Genomic DNA, 20,321 nt, shown 5'->3' on the forward strand with positions numbered 1-20,321 from the left:
TTCTTCCACTTCATCTAGTCTACTGTTGGACCCGTCTATTACATTTTTCACTGTAAAATTTACATACATGTATTCTTCAGCTCTGTGATTTGTTTGGTACTTAAATTTTCTCTTTGTTGAGATAGAAAATTTTCACTTTTTTCATGTGTTGTTCTCCTCAACTCAGTATATTTATGACCATTATTTTTGAACTATTAAGTAATTACTTTATTTCATTAGGATCTGTTTCTGGAGTATTATCTTGTTTGGGGGGGATCATATTTCTCTGTTGCTTCATTTTTCTTGGCTTTCTACATTGATTTAATTATTTTGATGTATTTTAGAGAGAAAGAATCAGCAGGAGAGAGGGGCAGAGAGAGAGCATCCTGAGCAGGTCCCACACTCAGTGTGGAGCCCACACAAGGCTGCATCCCAGGACCCAGGGATTGTGACTGAGCTGAAATCAGGAGTCAGTGGCTCAACCGGCTGAGCCACCCAGGCGCCTGAGTTGATTTCTGTGCATTAGATAGAACATCTCCTTCTCTCAGGATTAGAGTGTTCTCATGTAGGAGATGAGCCTTATCCACCAGGCCAGACTAAGCTCTTGGTTGTTTCTCAAACCTTTGGGATTGTCCAAACAGCCTTCTTTACTCTTTGTGGCTCCCAGCAGTTGAGGGAATGCTAAAGGAAAGATCTCAGTGCCTAGCCATAGGCTGATTAGAAGTTAGGCCTTCAGGCTGCAATATGCAAAGATATCTCTTTCCTAGGAAAGATTGGGAAATCTACTCCCTCTGCACTGAAGGGGCTGGGCAGTAGTGGCCAGGTTACAAAATTTCTTTTTTATAGTTGCGTTCAATCTGTGCATATAAGCCCTACTGACCACCAGATCCAGGCACTCAAAGGGTGCATCATCTGGGTAACAGTGGCAAAAGCCAGGACCCCATACATGTGCACAAGTTCTTTGCAAGGGGACACTGGCCACCTGGAGCGGAGCAGAAGGAGAACCCGAACCGGTGATGGCCTTTCCCATTGCATTCTCTTCAAATAAGTGGTAAATTAGGAGCTTGACCTTCAGCCTGCAGCTTTTTTTAAGATATGCATATTATACCTCTTTCAGGAAAAGAGTGGGAGCTGAGTGCTTTTTTTTATGCTAAACCCTGTGGGGATAGCCTTGATGAGTCTTAACAAGCTCTTTAAAAACTGCTTTGTTCACTATAATCTTATGGGTCTCAGGGACCCTAGCCCCACTGACTTTCAGAGCAAGGTGCATTGGGGCCCTAGCCCTCTGATGGAAGTCTTAAAAGTTGAGGAGTTGGGCCCAAAGCGTCTACTACTCAGGAAAAAATGGGGTTGGGAGTTTGCTCTCAATTTATGTCACTGTGCTGGGGTGGCGGTTATGACAATACCATGTGTCAGCCTTTCCTACCCATTTCAGTGTGGGTTTCCCCCCCTTGTTCGACGGACATGTAGGCATCCCTCAGCTAGTTTCTGGCTTTCTTTGAGAGGGACTTGTTCCTTGTATATCAATAGATTTGGTGAGGAGCCTTCTATGTTACCACCTTACATCAAAACCTTAGATCAAAACTGCCAACCTCAAAGAGATTTAAATTTTTTTTAATGTTTGCTTATTTTTGAGAGAGACAGAACATGAACAAGGAAAGTTTAGAGAGAGGGAGACACAGAATCGGAAGCAGGCTCCAGGCTCCAAGCTGTCAGCACAGAGCCTGATGCAGGGCTCCAACTGAAGGATCACAGCCAGGCACCTCAGAAATCTAGAGTTTTAAATATTAGTTTTTAAATCACTCAGGAGGCCTGGGTTACTCAGTCGGTTAAATATCCAACTTCGGCTCAGGTCATGATCTCATGGTTCATGAGTTTGAGCCCCGCATCGGGCTCTGTGCTGTCAGCGCAGAGCCCATGTCAGATCCTCTGTCTCCTCGCTCCCTGCCCCTCCCCCACTCATGCTTTTCTTCTCTCCTGCCCCCTCCCCCCCCAAAAAATTTTTTAAAAATTCTAGACTTTGGGCTCTCGCCTAGAAAAGAACAATAATATTGCCCAAAGCATCGAGGGGTTGCATGTGAGGAGCCGCTGTGCCCTCTGTAGGAGCCTGGTCTTTCTCTGCCATTGGGCACAGCAATCCAGTCCCTGCCCATTAATGGCTTCACCATTAGCACCTGCATGACTCCAATTAGCTATGTTTTTTCACTTATACAATGTTGTATGTCAGTTATATCTCAATAGAAGTTTGTCCATGTATAACATAATGGCCTGACATACCTGTATTGAAAATGACTACTGCGATAAAGTTAGTTAACATCCATCACCTTATATGGTTACAAAGAAAAAAATCCTTTGTGATGATAGCTTTGAGGTTCTACTTTTTTTAACTTTTATATTTTTTAATGCTTATTTATTATTGAGAGACAGAGCATGAGCATGGGTGGGGCAGAGAGGGGGAGACACAGAAGCTGAAGCAGGCTCCAGGCTCTGAGCTGTCAGCACAGAGCCCTAGAGTGTCTTGAACTCAAGGGTCTCGGACTCAAATAGCGAAATCATGACCTGAGCTGAGGTAGGACGCTTACGCGACTGAGCCACCCAGGCGCCCCGAGGCCCCGAGGTTCTACTTTCTTAGCTGCTTTCCCTCTCAGCTGCTGAGTATGTAATTTTGGTGATGGTGTATGACATTATCACATGTTACAATATGACAAAGGTGTTTACAAGGTTATTACCTGGGAGCTTTGGCTTTAATCTATGGCCACAAGAAGTGGGAAATCACAAATGGGCACACACACAAATAGTTATAGTTCAGAGTTAAAACAACAAAAAATTTCCCCTCAAACCTTGTGGAACATTATTTGGCTGAATATTATCTGGCTCCACCTTGTGGTCATTTGAGAAACACGACCCAGACCCGCCCCAGAGCCCAGTAAAACAATGGGGCCTCCTCTAGGGGTAACGTGGTAGGATTGAGATACTATCGTGTTCCGTGTGTTTTAACAAAGGTCCCAAATGAGTAGCTTGTAAAATTTGATCTGATCAGTTGATGCGCAGCCCTGGAAACCCTGCCCTTTTACCCAGTCATGAATCCTTTTCAACTGCGTTTTCTTCTCACTCCCTGTACCAGATAAATACAAATCCAGGGTTCTTCCCCAACTTTCCACTTTCAAAACCCTTGCTCCAGAATTTCTAACATTCCCACTAAAACCTCTATTGGTGCACTCAACCTCAAAGTATAAAGTTAGTGAACAGAAGTTACTATTTTGTTAGTAAGAACTAAAAACGGCACCTCTGTATAAGGGCTCACCAAGTTTCTAGAAGTATCCACCCATAAATAGAAACCACTTCGCTAATCTAGAACTCTTCTGTCATAGTCATTATAGTCAACAGATAATTCCATTGTCCATGAGTTTGTCTCTTTCAATGTCTAGGCTGCCTGTACATTCCATTTGGGGGGGGGGGTCCATAAAGTGGGCTGAGCATGAAAGTGGGTTGTTTTAGAGACCACACCAGGTCTCTGAAGTGAGTGTATGGCTGGCTGACAGTAAGTCATCAGCACATGTTGCTGTTCAGTACACTGTTTTGTCTTGTGGTTGACTTAAATGGAAATGAGGCAGGGCTAGCTACAGGGGGCAATTCTGGAAATGATGATGTACATGTAGATTTGATTGTATTCAAAAGGCAAATAAAAAAACAGATTTGGGGTTGTCCACATTCCTTCTTACCTTTCAGAGCATAAAAGATCTTTTCTTTTATGGACATGCTTTTTGCAAGGATGTTTAGGGATGGTAGATAAAAAGAAGGGATATGTAAGATTCAGAAAAAATAGAGCAGCTCATACTGGCTGCACAATAGTCATATGCTGTTGGCCAATTCAAACTGCTCACTAATTAACTGTGGAACCTCCGCACTGGGATTTATTTTATGAAAGCAACATATTATCTCACTAATTTGGCATCAAATAATCTGTTCCCACCAGTGTGCTGGAGAAATGTGTTAAATGGCCTGGAGAGAAAAATGAGTGTGTTGTGGCTGCCACCTTGTGGTTTTTTGTATTATATTAGTCCTTAAAAATCAAATGTTTTATACTGCAGCAACCAATTTCTAAAGTATACCAACAGTTTAAGTATAGTTTTTTCTAGGTTAATTTTCCAAGTTGCAAAAGGGACTCTATACTAATTTCCTGGCCTCCTTGTACTGGCTCGCTAGGGTTGAAATCAGGTAAGAATTCACATGAGATCTAAGTCCTATTAGCTCTCAATCATGTAAAATCTAAATTATATGTGATATGTGCTTATGTGTGTTAAACATTTTTAAAAATTTTAATATTTATTTTGAGAGTGAGTGAGCACACAAGGAGGAAGCGGGGGAGGGAGGAAGGAAGAGAGAGAATCCCAAGCAGGCTCAACGCTAAACATGAGATCATGACCGGAGCCGAAATCAAGAGTCGAACGCTTAACCCACTGAGCCATCGAGGCACCCTTAAACATTTTTTAAATTAACAAAATTGTCTAATGCTTCAGTTAGATGTGCTAAACACCCACAAAATGGAATATATAATCTCATTAAAAATACAGAATTAGAGAAAAAAATTAGAATTCTTTTTTTCCATTCAAATAATTCTAGAATCTTTTGAAATGTAATACAGAGTAGGAGGTGAGTACAGCCCTGGAACCTGGAATGGACTCTCCCACCTACTCGCTAGTGATGTGAACTCGGGGATATGACACAAGGCCTGTGGACCACTTTACTCATCCATAAAATGTGGATGAGCTCAACAGTGCGGACCTCACAGGGCTGTGGTGAAGACCGACTGTAGCTTTTAGAGCAGTATTGGCCAGACTCGGGAAGAGTGATCAATATTCTGGGTAACCATAATTACAAGGGCATGAGTCAATTTAGTTTTATTGCTAGAAATCAGTCTTCCTCCTTCAAAGTATTCCCCATTTCTCACACTTCATGCTCAGGCACTGATTTTCCCAGCTCTTTCACTCCTGTCTGATTGTTGAGGGGCAATTTGCTGCTGGATACCCAAGGTGAGGGCCTTCAAAATAACTGGTGAGCAGCGTGTCAGAAGTGCCACCGATTAGAGTTTGCTCTATGCCTCTCCTTCCATCCTTTTGGAAAAGCAGTGCCTTTTGTTGTTGCTCTACTCCTGCCCTATTATATAGCGAACAGGTGGGGAGGAGGTAACTGCTGTCAGTTCACCCGAAACAGACTTCCATATCAGTACATCACCCAGAAATCTTCAACTCCGGGCGTATGGCCATGACAAAGTGGAATTGGGGGGTGTCACTCTAGAAAAGAGGATGAGTATATTTTGTGCGTAGGAAAGTGAGCTGAATATTTGGTGACTGGAAGGTGGATCTGAGGAGTCATTAGTACTGTTTGCCACACATTCTCCTCTTCCTTTCTGGTACCTGCAGCTTTCAAGTTAGGAGTGGTCACGTGACTTGTTTTGGCCAATGGAATGCAGGAAAAAGTAATAGGTCACTTCAGGGTGGACACTTTAAGTTTTGGTACATTATTTACCACTTTCTCCATCCCCTGCCTTGCTGGTCACGGAAGCATGTGTCAGGGTCATGCTTCCATCAGCCTGGGTCCCAGAGTCACTGTAACCTTTTCAATGATGAGCTGAGCTCTGTAGACCCAGAGGAATATGCACTGTGAGCAAGAAATAACTTCAGTTGTTGTAATACACTAAAAATTTGGAATTTTATCTTACTTATCCCATTCTACAAAATGCTTAGAATCGCTGGGATCTTCTGGGAGGTAATTCAAGTGAAGCTACCCAGTGGTCCTTCCCTTAGTTCAGCACCAGAGGCCAGCTCCAGCAGGTCAAGGGCTTCCTAAAGGATGGACCGGGTCAGCAAAAGAGAGTGAGAGAGCCTTGGCTTCTTTCTTTCTGATCAGCAGGCAGACAACTCTGCTCTGACCTGAGAGTCAGCTTTATTTATTGAAAACATGTATGGGGTACAAAACAGAAGTGGCAATTGCCTTAGACAATAATTTCTGATAAATTCTTTGGTAGGTAAAAATTTCCCAGAACATAGATTGGTGGAAGACTCATGCATAATCTTTACCAACAGAGATTGAAGTAGGTGACTAGATGTTTATCATATGGGATAGGAAGGGATCTTTAGCATTCAAATACAAGGCAAAGTTAACACAAAGGCAAAGTTAACACAAAGAAAGTTAATACAAAGAAAACAGGTTTTCTCAGGAAATGTAACATTTGCTTCTATAATCACAAAAGAAGAAATTCCTATAATAAGTATTTTCACAAGGTACAATTCACGTATTTTTAGCATAAGAAGGCAAGTCACTCCTGATATCAGGTTGAACTTTTAGTAGCCTCTCCAGGCCAGAAGCCAAGCCAAGCACTTTCCAGCAGACAGGCCTGCAATACCTGTTGAAGGGGGCAAATTTCTCTTCAGGAGGTCCCCAAGATATGCTGAGGTTCCTGCACCTGCTAGGAAGTGACCTTCTTTACTCACCTGGGGAGGCTGCTGGGAACTCTGTAAGGAAGGTATCCATCCAGCCAACATTTCCATGAGGCTTTATGGCTCCATGTTTCATAAAGTCAACCTTAGTTCCTTAAAGCTGTCTGCTCATGTCTGAGTCTATGCATGACTCTTAAACATGACATCCCAGTCAAAGCCTTGGTAAAATAACCAGTATTTCCAATGGTGACCTGCTACAAAATAAACAGATTCTTATTGAACTTATGCAAACAAGTGTAATTGCCATGAAATAAAGAATCCTCACTGGGAGCTTTTGAATTTTAAAGGGCTTAGGTAGAGAGAAAAGATAGGTGCTTCAGTTTACAAATGAATACTTTATGACATTTTGTATATTTTAAATGTCTTAAGAAAAAGTCTTCTTACTCTGGATAAGCAAACATTAAAGAGTCAGCAATATTTTCAACAAGAATCACAAAACTACAATCTTCCTCAGTTTATCTAGTCCCATGTTTCTAATTCTTGTTTAGTTTGAATGCAGCTTTTTAGCCCTGGAAATTTTTACCCATTTTAGTATTAATCTTAAAGATGTAAAGTACCTGTATTTATTTCAAAAGTCCTTTTTATAAATCTCTTTGAAGAAACACATTTTGTGAGAGAATAAAAACAATTATAAATGACAAAATCTCAGAAATGGACATTGTTAAAGATCTGATGAGAGTTCATTATGATGCAATTGACAAAGAAACTTAGTTATTTCTGTGACAGGTAACACTATAAGTAATCAGAGTATTAAGTAATGACTTTATACCAAAACATTAAAACTTTAGGAATTGCATATGTATTTGAGGAGTTGCAACATTTACCCATGAAATATAACTTAAGGTTTACCATTGTATGACAGTGTTTTTTTAAGTAACTTAGCATTTCAAATAAGAAGGCCTAAATGGTTAAAAGACTTCTTTTATCATTTGAATCCTGGGAAGTTTGTTAAAACCTTAGGAAGTTATAAAGCACATCCTAAATAGGATTATAGATCATTACAAATCTTAAAACTTTATTTAACCGAAGTGGCAATAAAAGATCCTAAAGGTGAGTGTATAGCATTATCGCATTGTTAGCAAAACCTAACTCCTTTAACATTGAGAAGTTTTAACTAGGCAATCAAAGACCTGATAAAGATGAAACCTAAACTTTCGGTTTTCTTGGCAGACAAAAGAGCTGTTTACATTGTCTTAATAAGAGCAAATCAACAATCCAGGAAAATTTTGTCTTTTTGGACAGAGAGAAAAGCAGAATTTCAACCCTATACCAATGTACCTTTAAAATTCCATTAATTTCAACCTCAGACTATCCTGAGCACACATAAAATTTCTTTTACAAAGATTTCCCTTTATGAACCTTCTACAACTTTCCTTTGCCTTTAAACTTTTTTCCAAAGATATTTCTCTACAAATAATTAGTCTCATTTAGAATAAAATTACTTTCTTTTACCCTCAACAAAAATGTATTTTCATTTCTTATATCTTTCTTGAATATCTATTTTTCTGCATATAGGGTTGCTTTTCTGATTTTTCATCAGTCTTAAGTACACTTAGAAGAATTTTAACTGGTAGAAACCTTAGTCTCCAATTGAGGACTGAGAGGTGTTTACACCAGAATTTTTTCTTAGATGGTAAATTTATGAACTAATTAAGTACAAAGCATGTTTTTCAACAGTTTTAAATATCCTTAGTTTTTTACAAGTCAAAAGCACAAACCTACATCAGTAATTAGTACTTTAGCTTCTTAGCTCATTAGATAGCCAATGATTTTAATCTCAATTTATTATGCAAGCAAAAAACATTAACGTTACAGGTTAGCAAGGACTTTCAAAACTATCTTAACAATTACTAATGAAAACTAAGACAGACAAAATTAACCATCATTCTAAGTCATTCTCCCTTTTTTTTTTTAAACAAATTGGAATAGAGATAACAGGAACTTATTTGACCTTCAGCAAATCCAGGCAGAATACAAGTTTATTTAATTTAAACATTGAATACGTTTTACTCAGAGTCAGTCATGTAGGTCATCACCCCCCCCCCCCAGGTGGAGCAGCAAAGGAGAGGAGGAAGGGAGGGCAAAAGAGGAGAGGCACGAGCAGGAGGCAGAAAAAGAGAATTCAGAGGAACAGAGAGTTAGCATCCCATTCAGTAAGATTTTATCTCGGCCAGACCAATAAGGTATCCTTTTCCGTAGAGTCCCAACCTCATAATATTCCCATGAGGCGATGTCACAATGACAGACAATGTAGACCTTACGGGTGCCCACCTGTGAAGCCACAGAATTGAACCTGGCAAGCAAGCCACACAGAGTCGCACATTCACACTCACATACGCATCAGAAGTTATTATATTCCCTCCCACAGAATATCCACAGATAAGACCAAAGACAATGACAAGTGGACAAACAGGTACAGAAGTGGCCACAAAACACGCTTGCAGGTTTACTGAAGGGCCCGACCTATGTCTGGGTAGGGTCCCAGGGTGGGAAGAAGCGCTGCGTCCAGCGTCCAGCTTTCCACTTAATACCTCAGACAAAAGCACATGTGCATTCAGAATTCCGATGAGAAACTGACTTCTTTGACCTGGAGGGTGGGAGGAGAGAGGGGGAGGGGAAGGCAGAAGAGACAAGGGAATAGTAGGAGGCATTAAAGGAAAATCTGACTTAAAATCTTAGAGGAGTAGAAGCCAGGTTTCTTCCAACAAACTGGAAATATGAAGTCCACATCACGTCAGATAAGGCTAGAAATTTCCCCCAGGGTGGTTTCCCTTCTATTTAAGTTCAGTTTCTCTAGCCTGGATGGGGTTAAATCTTCCTCCGTAGGCGCTGTTGCTTGCAGGGTTTTAGCTAACTCCGTGGCTCCTTCTCTTCCTACTTCCCCAATGGCAGCCCGAAGGCCAGTCCCTTTTGGAAAAAGCTTGGGGGAAAGCGGCCCAGTTAAAGGGAAAGACCCAGAGGCCAGAGGGAAAATCCCAGATGTTTGAAAGGGGGGATACCAAATTATTAGAGGTCAGATTTGAAGCTTTCATTGTGGACAACTTAGGGACAATTTAGTCTCATTTTGGGGGGCTGTGGGCTTAGAAATAACTCCAGAGCGGTCTCCAGTGTAAAGTTTTTTTTATAGGAGTCCACAAGGAAATGGCCTCAACGGGCACCTTTTGGAGCCCCTGAGAGGCATAACACTGCTTGATCTCAACTTCCTCATTCGCCAATTGCTTCTTAGCTAGATCTTCATATTCTGCCCTCCATAATGAGTATTTCCTCCTGAGAAGCAGACCTTGGTTACCTGTGCCCAGTCAAAAGGGGTCATCCAACGTGATGTTGGGCATCTAGCAATGTGATAGTATAAGGAACCAGAGGCCCATATTCGCTGCAAAAAGTTTTTAGCTCCTTTAAAATCTTGTAAGGAAGCGGCTCCCATGAGATTTCATCATCAAAATATCCTTTAAAAACTACTGGGAAACATTGAACAAAATCTGTATCACCATCTCATTCGGCCTCTCTAATGGCAGCCTGTAATCTATTTTAATTGGATAACGGAGGAGGAGGAGGTCTGGAGGGCAGCTCCTTGAATTTATCTATTTGTTTAAATGAAGTTTCTTCAGCCTGTATGGGAAAAGCCCAATTTTCCTTGCTAGGCATCAGTTGTTTCAGAATTGCTCTTACACTTTTGAGGGGGCTCGTATCTTGTCCCTTTTCTCCTATGTTGCTAGGAATATTATTTTTGGAAGGGACAGGTAAAATTCAATCTTTCTCGGTTTTAGCCAATGTATCTATCTCTAACTGGGAGTCCAAAGCTTCCCGTATGAAGTTACATAGTGAAAGGGCATCAACAGGAACTTTTTGTGGCCCCTTAAGCTTAAAATATTGCTTGATCTCATCTCTTACCTTATTCTAAGTTTCTACACTAACAGTTCCTTCTTCTGGGAACTATGGACATCTCTTTTGTACATAAAAAATGCACAACTTGCTGCGGCAATACATTGACCCCCTTCTTTGAAAACAGGTTATGAATAAAATCTATAAAAAGTCTTTTTTCTTTAGACTCTTTATGGCCCATAGCTTCTCAGGATCTACGCTCTAATAATGTCTTTAAAGAGTCCTATTTCTTTAGACTCTTTATGGCCCAAAGCTTCTCAGGTTCTGACCTATCCACCACTCTAACCCTGCCTATCTCTATTGGAGTGGGGGGGGGGGTCTGCAGCACCCTATGGTGGAGTCCTAACCATCCCAAAAACTCAGAGAAAGGGAAGGGGCTTACCTTCAGGTCCCTGTTCAGTGCCACTCGCCAGAGTCCAGCTCCAGCAGGACAAGGGCTCCCTGAAGGATGGATGGTGTCGAGAAAGAGAGTGAGAGAGCCTTGGCTTCTTTCTTTCTGATCAGCAGGCAGACAACTCTGCTCTGACCTGAGAGTCAGCTTTATTTATTGAAAACATGTATGGGGTACAAAACAGAAGTGGCATTTGCCTTAGACAATAATTTCTGATAAATTCTTTGGTAGGTAAAAATTTCCCAGAACATAGATTGGTGGAAAACTCATGCAGAATCTTTACCAACAGAGATTGAAGTAGGTGACTAGATGTTTATCATATGGGGAAGGAAGGAATCTTTAGCATTCAAATACAAGGCAAAGTTTTTAGCACAGCAAAGGCAAGAGTTAGGGCTTTGTGAGCAGGGGTCAATAGCCTGTTTTCCAAGGGGAAGAAAAACAGGTTTCTCAGGAAATGTAGCATTTGCTCCTATAATCACAAAAGAAAAAACTCCTATAATATTTTCACAAGGTACAATTCACATATTTTTAACATAAGAAGGCAAATCACTCCTGATATCAATCAGTCAGGCACCTTGCAGGGTCAGTGCTCAAACAGAAATTGAGTGGGGGTTGGGTGGGTGTAGACGCCTGTCGCCACCTGACGGTGGGAGGCTGTGCAAACCTGCCTTACTTCAGAGATGGCTCCCACAGATCAGTTCACAAGAGAGACCCGGACCGTAGTTTCACGCTGACAGCGCAGGGGATAGTCAGAAAAGAACACCACAAAGGCTTTAGAGACAATCTGGAGTCAGGTCACTTGGAGTTCTACTGCTTAGTAATCTAGCTGAATGACCTTGAGCAACTGATTTAACCTGTAGAAGATGGGGGTAAAAGGGCTGACCTGTTCCAATTACTGCACCTGTGTAAGAAACCACGTAAAAGGTAATGGTGTCAAATGACCATTTATTATACTCAAGGAATTATGAATCAGGAATTTGGACATAGCACAGCAGGGACAGTTTATCTATGCTGGCTGTGACAGGGTCCCAATGGAACTGGAAGTTTCTTTACACACCTGGCTGGTGATGATGTTGGCCTTTGCAGGAGAAGTCAGCCCTAATTCTTACATGTGGCCTCTCCTTGTGGCCTGGGCTTCCTTACGACATGCATCGAGAGAGAAAGGAAAGCACAAGCTGAATCACCTTTTGCAACCTAGCATCTGAAAATCAGTCACTTCTACCGGATTCCTCTAATCAAGGTAATCTTGAAACCCAGCCCAGGCTCAAGAAGAAGGAAACAGACTGCCTCTTCAGAGGAGTAGCTAGGGTTTGGAAGAGTCCATGTGGCCATTTTTAGGAAACAGTATCTGCCATACTTCCTTAGACTGAGGGTAAACTCACTGAGGGAGTTAATGCAAGAGTACTTAGAACATCCGGTACATAGTGCTTTGTGTTAGTGACTGATCCACCATATGGGATTAGAACCATGTGAACTGCCTTCCAGTGGCCAGCTTTTCCCCTCTCACGGGCACCACCCCAAGAATCTGTTATCTCAGACTTCAGACCAGACTACGGTAATCCCAAGACAGGAGACATTAAGGAGCATGTGCTGACTCCACGGCTTCAACAAGATTTTCAAGCAACAATCTGACATCAGTAGACTCATGGTTAGTTCTCTGACCATTTCCTTGTAAAGGGTTTCAGAAACTGCAGCCTAATTAACCAATATCAACACTTGCCTATGTACAATTCTGTCTTTAAAGCAAGTGACTTGCAAGAAAATGTTAAAGCTGAAGCCGTGGTAGGTATTTAGGTGGTTAATTCCCCCCTCTGCGCCCACCCCCCCCATGGAACATATCCTGTCCCAGACCATAAGGTACCTTTTTTAGTTATATATGCAGGCAAAGTGAAATAAACCTCGGAAGGGGTATATCATCCCTTAGGGTATTTGGAAGAGGCTGAAAAGACAGGACAATATCAGCTAAAAATCTTTGAGTTGACGGTGGGGGACTGGACGGTCTGTTAGCAGTGCCGTGTGGATTGGAAACCACGTGCCTCTCCAGCAGTCCAGGAGAACAGGCTTGGCCAGTACATAGCTGTTGAGTTACATGTATATATGCTCCAGTGGCTACTATTTCTTTAAACCTTCTAGAATTTCAGTTGTAAAGGAAGAAGCTAACTTTATACCATGTGCCAAGAACCTCTGATAGATTTCATGTGCAGCTTGACATTTAGCAAGTTGCTGCTGTTTGGGTTGACCTGCAGCACTGAATGTACTGCTATGAACTTGACTGAACTGAGTACCTCTACCATCACTCTTGAGTGGTATCTGGATATGCCAGCTCTGATAGTCACTAAAATTAAAAAGCTGGAGCCAAACTAACAGTCCATGGGTTATTATCCTACCACACACACGGCCAGACCACTACCACTTAGTTGCCCATGCATTCTTGGAGTCACCTAGCCTGGCTGGGGGAGGCTACACCATGAATAGGTTTGCCTGGAACCAAATCATGCCAGGATTAGGCACTTCAAGCACCTATGAATACAGGATTATCATTGAATCGTCCAATATTAACTCATGGCATTTCCTCTGCTTTCTAGAGATACTTTAAATTTTTAAGTGAGGATCTCTAGTCTCAGTCCCCATCTTCCAACTTCCTAGCTGAACTCCAGCCCCACTCGTTCTTCTCTCCAAGCATTCTTCTGTTTACCTGCACCGCAGCTGTTTCCTCTTCAAAACTTCCTACTAACTCCATTCATCTTTATAGTGTAATTCAAAATGTTGTCCCTACACAACCAATGAGCTTTCAGACAAGTACCTCCTACTTGTTCATCGACTGTTACCTTGTTCTACTTTCTCTTTTCCCATTTAGGTTTAGAATCTTTTTCCTTTTGTCAGAAATGCTTGGCCTGAGTTGTTTCTACACAACAGGACTCTATAGACTCTGGCCCACTGGCCAAATCCAGCCCACTGCCTGTTTCCATCACCTCTGAGTAGAACACAGCCCTGCCCACTTGTCTGCATGTTGTCTATGGCTGCTTTGACCCAGTTCCAATGGAGGTCTGCAAAGCATCAATACTGACTGTCCCTAAAAGTCTGCTGATCTTGGACTAGAACTGTAGTTCCAGAAAAGGTGTTGCCTCCACATGGAAAATGAAAATATGAATTACTGGTCTTACAAGGTAGAGCTGTCACGGACATCTACAGGGGACTCGGCCCCACAGAGCCTGCCTCGCCAGCTGCTGCGAACACAGGAAGAACAGAGAAGGAAGCTGTGAGAAGGCCACAAGAAGAGAAGGCGAGGACTGGAAGGGCCCAAATCTAAAGCAGCCAGGACGGTGCCTATGAGTTCCTGCAAGTGCCAGACTGCTTCCCCCTGTCCTAAGCTCACTCTCCACCTTCCTGGGGTACAGGAAAAGCTCCTTAGTGCCTAGCTCCCTCTAGGGAAGCGGCTGTATGGATATAAATGACTACAGCACTGTGTCAGATTTAAGACTTTTATTTTTTCCATGCCCAACAAGCCTGGGTGGTTGATGCTCCCTGCTCCCCGTCCTGCCCCAGAGTCCCCTACTCTTCACAAGAGGAACGTTTCCTTTCACGGCATCGCTCAGACAGGACCTAGGCTTTGGCGGCTGACTTGTAATGGGCCAGCGTGCGGGCGGAAGGGTCCGTGGCATTGATCCACCTGGGCATCCAGTAATGGGTCAGCCAGTCTGCCCGGCCTGGGTAGTGGCGTTCAAAGATTTGACGGTAGTAGTAGCCTTCCTTGGTTTTAGGAGTATTGAAGGGAAATTTTTGGGCTGCGGTTGCCATCATTGAATCATCAACCTGTAAGAATATAAAAGCAAAATGGCTTTTTTAAATGGCATTGAAACACTTGTATTTAATGTGGCTTCATAACAACAAAGATGTAAAAACGCATGACCATGATCTCATAGCTCATGAGTTTGAGCCTCGCATCTGGCTCTGTGCTGACAGCTCAGAACCTAGAGCCTGCTTCAGATTCTGTGTCTCCCTCTCTCTCTGCCCTCCCCCACTTATGCTCGCTCTCTCTCGCGCGCGTGCGCGTGCACTCTCTCTCTCTCTCTCTCAAAAATATTCAAAAAAAATTTTTTAAAGGCATGACTGTAAATTGTGCAAGAGACCTTTAAATCACCCATCACTTAGAAAATGCTAAAAATCCCATAATAGACACAGCTATAGCAACTTTTAAGGAACATTTTTGCAAATAATTGTTAATACATGGTGGCTTTGAGTGTTTTATGCCTACTAATGTCTGGCACCCAACAGGTACCCAATAATGTGGTAAATGAAGGTCAGTGATGATTGGTAAGTCTCCTCTCTTGCTCTTTCAATTTTAATGCTACTATATAATCCTTCATGCTACTTAAAATCTTATGAAATTCTTTTCTTTTTCTTTTGAGAGAGGGAGAAGGACAGAGCACACAAGCAGGAGAGAAGCAGAAAGAGACAGAATCCCAAGCAGGTTCCACACTGGCAGGGTAGAGCCTGATGCGGGGTTTGAATTCACAAACCATGAGATCATAACCGGAGCTGAAACCAAGAGTCAGAGGCTTAACTGACTGAGCCACCCAGGTGACCCAAATCTTATGAAATTCTTATACAACTATTGTTTACAGGGAATTTCTCCTACCGAAATGAAACATTTAAACTAAATACAAAATGGAAGAGTGGTTACCATTCTACATCCAAATTGTCCTATGCCAGAAAATATTTTTAAAGACCTTATACCTGATGTTCAATATGTTCCTGTAAAATCCTGAACCAGGAATTCTTAACCGAGGTTATGCCATCGCTGAATGCTTCTTTTGGCCGCCAGAGAATGTCTTTAGGTATCAGATTGGAGTCCTCAAAAGTCTCTCTCAGGAGATGTTTTTCTATCCCATTCTGAAGTGAAAACAAAGGAATGGCAGTAAAAATTCCAAATATTTAATAGCAACAGACAGCATTCATCTTGAATCAATTCACCTACCTTGGGAACTCTCATATCTGGGGGCAGAGACAAGTAATAGGAACAAAATCGATGATCCAGGAAAGGGACACGCAATTCAAGGCTTAAAGGGAAAAGAAACCTCTAAATCAAAGTGGATATTTAGTGCCTGTCCATTTAGTTTCTCCTTGAGCATTTCTTAGCAATTCAACTAGCCTCTAAGTAATGTTAAGACTAAAAGTCATTTTTATAGTTCTCCTGACTGTCCTCCACTACCGCAGGAGGACAAAAATCTTCATTCCGAACAACATGTAGTACCTCATCTAGACAGTGCAACAGACTGACGATAATTTTACTTCCCTTCTGCGAACCATTAAATGCACATCTCAAAACACAGAAGATGGTAAGAATCATGAGTGACCAGATCATTAAGAATGTCCTTTTCCTATACCTTTCTGACTCAAAGTTTTTTTCTAGGTGAGACCGTATCTTGTCCTATTAAAAACTAAATAATTCAAAATTGATCACTAATGAATGATTTACATACAACACGCAGTATATACCCCTGTTCCCCAGTGTTTCAAAGGCCACATCGTGTTCCCTGAATCCTGGGGACTCTGGTTAAGACAAATGGATAGAATAATAACCACGGATTCAGTTCATTCCCCACAGCATATCTGATTATTTTCTAACCTAAGTGGGATTTGGTAGAAGCAACTAACCTATTTAACATAGTTTATCGCCTATAGTAAGAGTCCTGAATTCTCCAACATGACTGACTAAAAAGCAAATACTTCAGACAACCAGAAATAGTAAAGAAACCTGTTCATCAAGTCAAACCTCTGGTCTCTTCACGCCTTGCGCCCAGGTAGGGTCACCACAGCATCAGACAGGGCCGCCAGGCACTCAACACTTGTTACGGGGCGTACCTTTACTTCTCTTAAAAATCTTAAAAAGAGCAGCATCTGCCTTCCCCGTCGGTTATTCTAAAGGCAGCAGTGTGGCTGTGCTTTAAAGACGAAGTCCATCTAAAACAGCCTGCAGTCTCCTCCCCAGCACCACAACGGGGCTCGGAGACCAGCTTCGTTTTCTCTACAGCAGTCGTATGTCGTGGGGCGCCTGGGTGGCTCAGGGGGCTAAGCGTCTGACTCGTGATTTTGGCTCAGGTCCTGATCTCACCGCTGTGAAATGGAGCCCCAAGCTGAGCTCGGTACTGCTTCAGAGTCCCTTTCTCCCCCTCCCCTACTCACATGTGCTGTTCCCTCTTCCCCTCCCCCCCCCAAAACAAAGAAAAGTCATACTTTGCACAAACATATAATCAACTGATCAAAAAGAATGGGCCACTGAGCTTGTTGATTTTTGAGGCTGCTTGCCACGCTTCTCAAACTACCGCGTTACCCGTGGGCGGCAGTCGTGCGGTCCGCCCGGAGAACGTCGAACAGGTAGAGCTCCTTCAGAAGCCTCTCGCTCTCCTCCTCGGCCGCTTCGGGAGAAGGAGCCTGTGTTATAGACAGACAGGTGAAGTTCCCAGTACGCCCACAGCTTTGCTTTGTGCACACTGACCAGTGTTTCTTTCTCTTTCCCGTATTCCAGCTCTAACGGGGTCAGACAGCTCCAAGTTTGGGGAAGGGAGTCCCTGCTTGATCAAACAGGCCTGCCTTTACCCCAAAAGGGGGCGTGTCGGGCGATAAAATGGACCCCCTCGCCAGGAACCGTGCTGTCACTGGGGATTCAGAGAGGTCAGAAACCAAATCTCCTGCTTCCCCAGTTCCGAGGAACGGAGATTATCTGACATCATCAAGACTTCTCCCCCCAGAGAATACACAGCACACACTTTCAGGTTGCCTCACGTACATCTCACATCAGGAGACACTCAAGTGTTAAGACAGGCTACAGCAAACAAGCTACCTTTCTTCACGCGGCACCAGTATCCCGCCCTGGCACAAAGCTTACCTTGTGAAAATAGATGTAACCCTGCGTAAGCTCATCTGAACCTTCTCCGGAGAAGATCACCACGCTGTCTGTGTTCTTCCGAATGTACTTGGAGATTAAGTACATACCTTAGCAGACAGACAGAAATTGTTGATGTCAACGTAACTGTCCACCAAAAATGACTCCCGTTTGGCTTTTGGAAACAACAGTTTTACTTAGATTTGAACTCTATCAATAATGTCGTTTCTAAAAGAATGAGCTTTTATCTATAAGCCAATTTTTATGTACTTGGAGGGTTGCAATGAAATAGCCCCAAATCATTCCACCATTTTATTTACATATATCTAAAAAGTGTTTTTTTTTAACATTTATTTGTTTTTGAGAGGGGCAGAGAGAGGCAAAGAATCTGAAACAGGTTCTAGGCTCTGAGCTGTCAGCACAGAGCCTGACGCAGGGCTCAAACCCACAAACTGTGAGATCATAGCCTGAGCTGAAGTCAGATGGTTAACTGACTGAGCCACCCAGGTGCTCCCCCTTCCACAATTTTATACACAGGTTTTAAGATTATACTGCTTTTAGACCAAGAATATCCACTTTAAATCTCTGACAAACTGAACAATGACAAATATTAAAATTCATAACTTTCATACCAGTATCATCATACAAAAATGATAAAAGTTGGGAGTTTTGGTAGTTCAGGGATTTCTTTCCTAACCCTCCCCACCAAATTTCACAGCTGGTTAAGAATACAATGTAAGTGGGGCGCCTGGGTGGCTCAGTCAGTTGGGCCTCCGACTTCGGCTCAGGTCAGATCTCACGTGTGGGTTCGAGCCCCGCGTCGGGCTCTGTGCTGACAGCTGGCTCAGAGCCTGGAGCCTGCTTCCGGTTCTGTGTCTCCTTCTCTCTCTGCCCCTCCCCCTCTCATGCTCTGTCTCTCTCTCTGTATCAAAAAAAAATAAAACATTAAAAAAAAATACAATGTAAGTTATTAAAAGCGATCCATGGGTTCTGGCAGCAAATCTCTGTAAACCAGTATTTGTTCATCATTTTTCTCATCACCAATCCAGGAAGACTTTTTAGACAGTTTTCCTAATTGCCTTCTAATGAAATAGGAGTACCAGATATACTATAAATCTGTGTATATACTGTTGCCCTTTGGAGACCCATAGGCCACTCTATACTGAAGGGTTTTTTTTGTATACTCCAAGAACCAATTTTGTTCTCTTGAGGGCAGTGTCAGCCCTGTGGTAACATTTTCTTGCCTTAAACTTTGCAATGGAAACTTCTCACATGGATTCGGAGTCTCTTAAATGAGATAGATAGCCAATAGCACATCAGAGGCTCAACAACACTGGAGTGTACTTCTGATCTTGGCATATATCCACAGGACAAAACTAGCATTGCTGCTGGGCAGTAATAGTTACTGACTGATAACTCATATGATGGAATAGTTACCAAAGTATATATAAAATGAGTATATACTCCTTACATAAATTAGTTACAACACAGACCTGTTTTCTTGTGTAGTCCAAGAAACTATGTGCAGAAAAATTAGGGGGTGAGGAGTACAGAAAATATGCATCTATTCTTTGGAGAAATATAAATACAGATCTTCCTCGACTTCTGTCCTGATAAACCCACTTAAGTTGAAAATATGATAAAATGCATTTAATTCACCTCACCTACTGAACGCCAGAGCTTAGCCTTGCCTACCTCGAATGTGCTCAGAACACTTACATTAGCCTACAGTTGGGCAGACTCACCTAACACAAAGCCTACTTTACAATGAATGGTGCATTGAGCATCTCCTGTAATTTACTGACACTCTACTAAGCGTGAAAACTAGAATGGGTGTGTGGGTCCAGAATGGTTTGAAGTGTTTTGGTTGTTCAACCTTGTGACCCCTTGGTTGACTGGGAGCTGCGGCTCAACTATCCAGCATTGGAGGAGAGGGAGGGATGGAGAATCCTCTGTATGGCGCTAACCCAGTAAAAGATTCAAATTCAAAAGTCGAAGTACAGGGCCACCTGGGTGGCTCAGTTAGTTAAGCATCCGGCTTCGGCTCAGGTCTTGATCTCACAGTTTGTGGGTTTGAGCCCCGGTTAAGGCTCTATGCTGACCGTTAGCTCGGAGCCTAGAGTCTGTCTTTGGAGTCTCTCTCTGACCCTCCCCTGCTCATGCGCACGCTCTCTCTCTCTCTCTCAAAAATAAATCAAAACATAAAAATTTTTAAAGAAAAAGTCATATAGCAGCTTCATTTAAACATAACCACCCTTACCACCATAAAAAAAAAAGGAAAAAAAAAAGGTAAAGAAAATAATAAGGGGAAAACCCAAGACACACTCCCTAGGGGGGGGAAAAAAAAACCCATCATGTAATTTCTGTCCTTGACAGAATGTATTATATAAGCAAACACCACCAACAAGCAAAACAAGTAAAAAACGATAACCCTCTCACATGCATAAATGAAAGGTTGCACACAAAGAACTCACATCTTTTCAAGTTTCAATAGTAAATATTCTGCTACTATGTATTAAATACTGCATGGTTTGCCCAAGCTAAGATGAAACCACATCATAAATCAATAAGCATTTTGCATTTTCTTTCATTATCTACTCAAAGTCATGCCTACTGCACCTCTAAACATTTCATTAAATCCAATGATACAGCAAACACTCCCAAAATAAACTTAGATTGTATT

The 20,321-nt window shown here is 42.3% G+C and overlaps 1 protein-coding gene across 4 annotated transcripts in view; it reads right to left on the minus strand.

Moving 5' to 3' along the window:
* Positions 1–14,220: 14,220 nt before the first annotated feature.
* Positions 14,221–20,321, minus strand: part of ASNS (asparagine synthetase (glutamine-hydrolyzing)) — a 19,723-nt gene continuing 13,622 nt past the window's right edge. For all 4 annotated transcript variants that reach the window (XM_029929389.1, XM_029929390.1, XM_029929380.1 and 1 more), the window contains exons 8-12: positions 17,642–17,748; positions 17,087–17,187; positions 15,731–15,812; positions 15,490–15,645; positions 14,221–14,565 (exon numbers count right to left, since the gene is read on the minus strand). In XM_029929389.1, coding sequence (XP_029785249.1) covers positions 14,356–14,565; positions 15,490–15,645; positions 15,731–15,812; positions 17,087–17,187; positions 17,642–17,748 — 656 coding nt within the window. In that variant the 3' untranslated portion in view covers positions 14,221–14,355. The remainder of the gene's footprint in view (positions 14,566–15,489; positions 15,646–15,730; positions 15,813–17,086; positions 17,188–17,641; positions 17,749–20,321) is intronic.

Source organism: Suricata suricatta, chromosome 2 (genome assembly GCF_006229205.1).
Source record: "Suricata suricatta isolate VVHF042 chromosome 2, meerkat_22Aug2017_6uvM2_HiC, whole genome shotgun sequence".
Lineage (NCBI taxonomy): Eukaryota > Metazoa > Chordata > Mammalia > Carnivora > Herpestidae > Suricata > Suricata suricatta.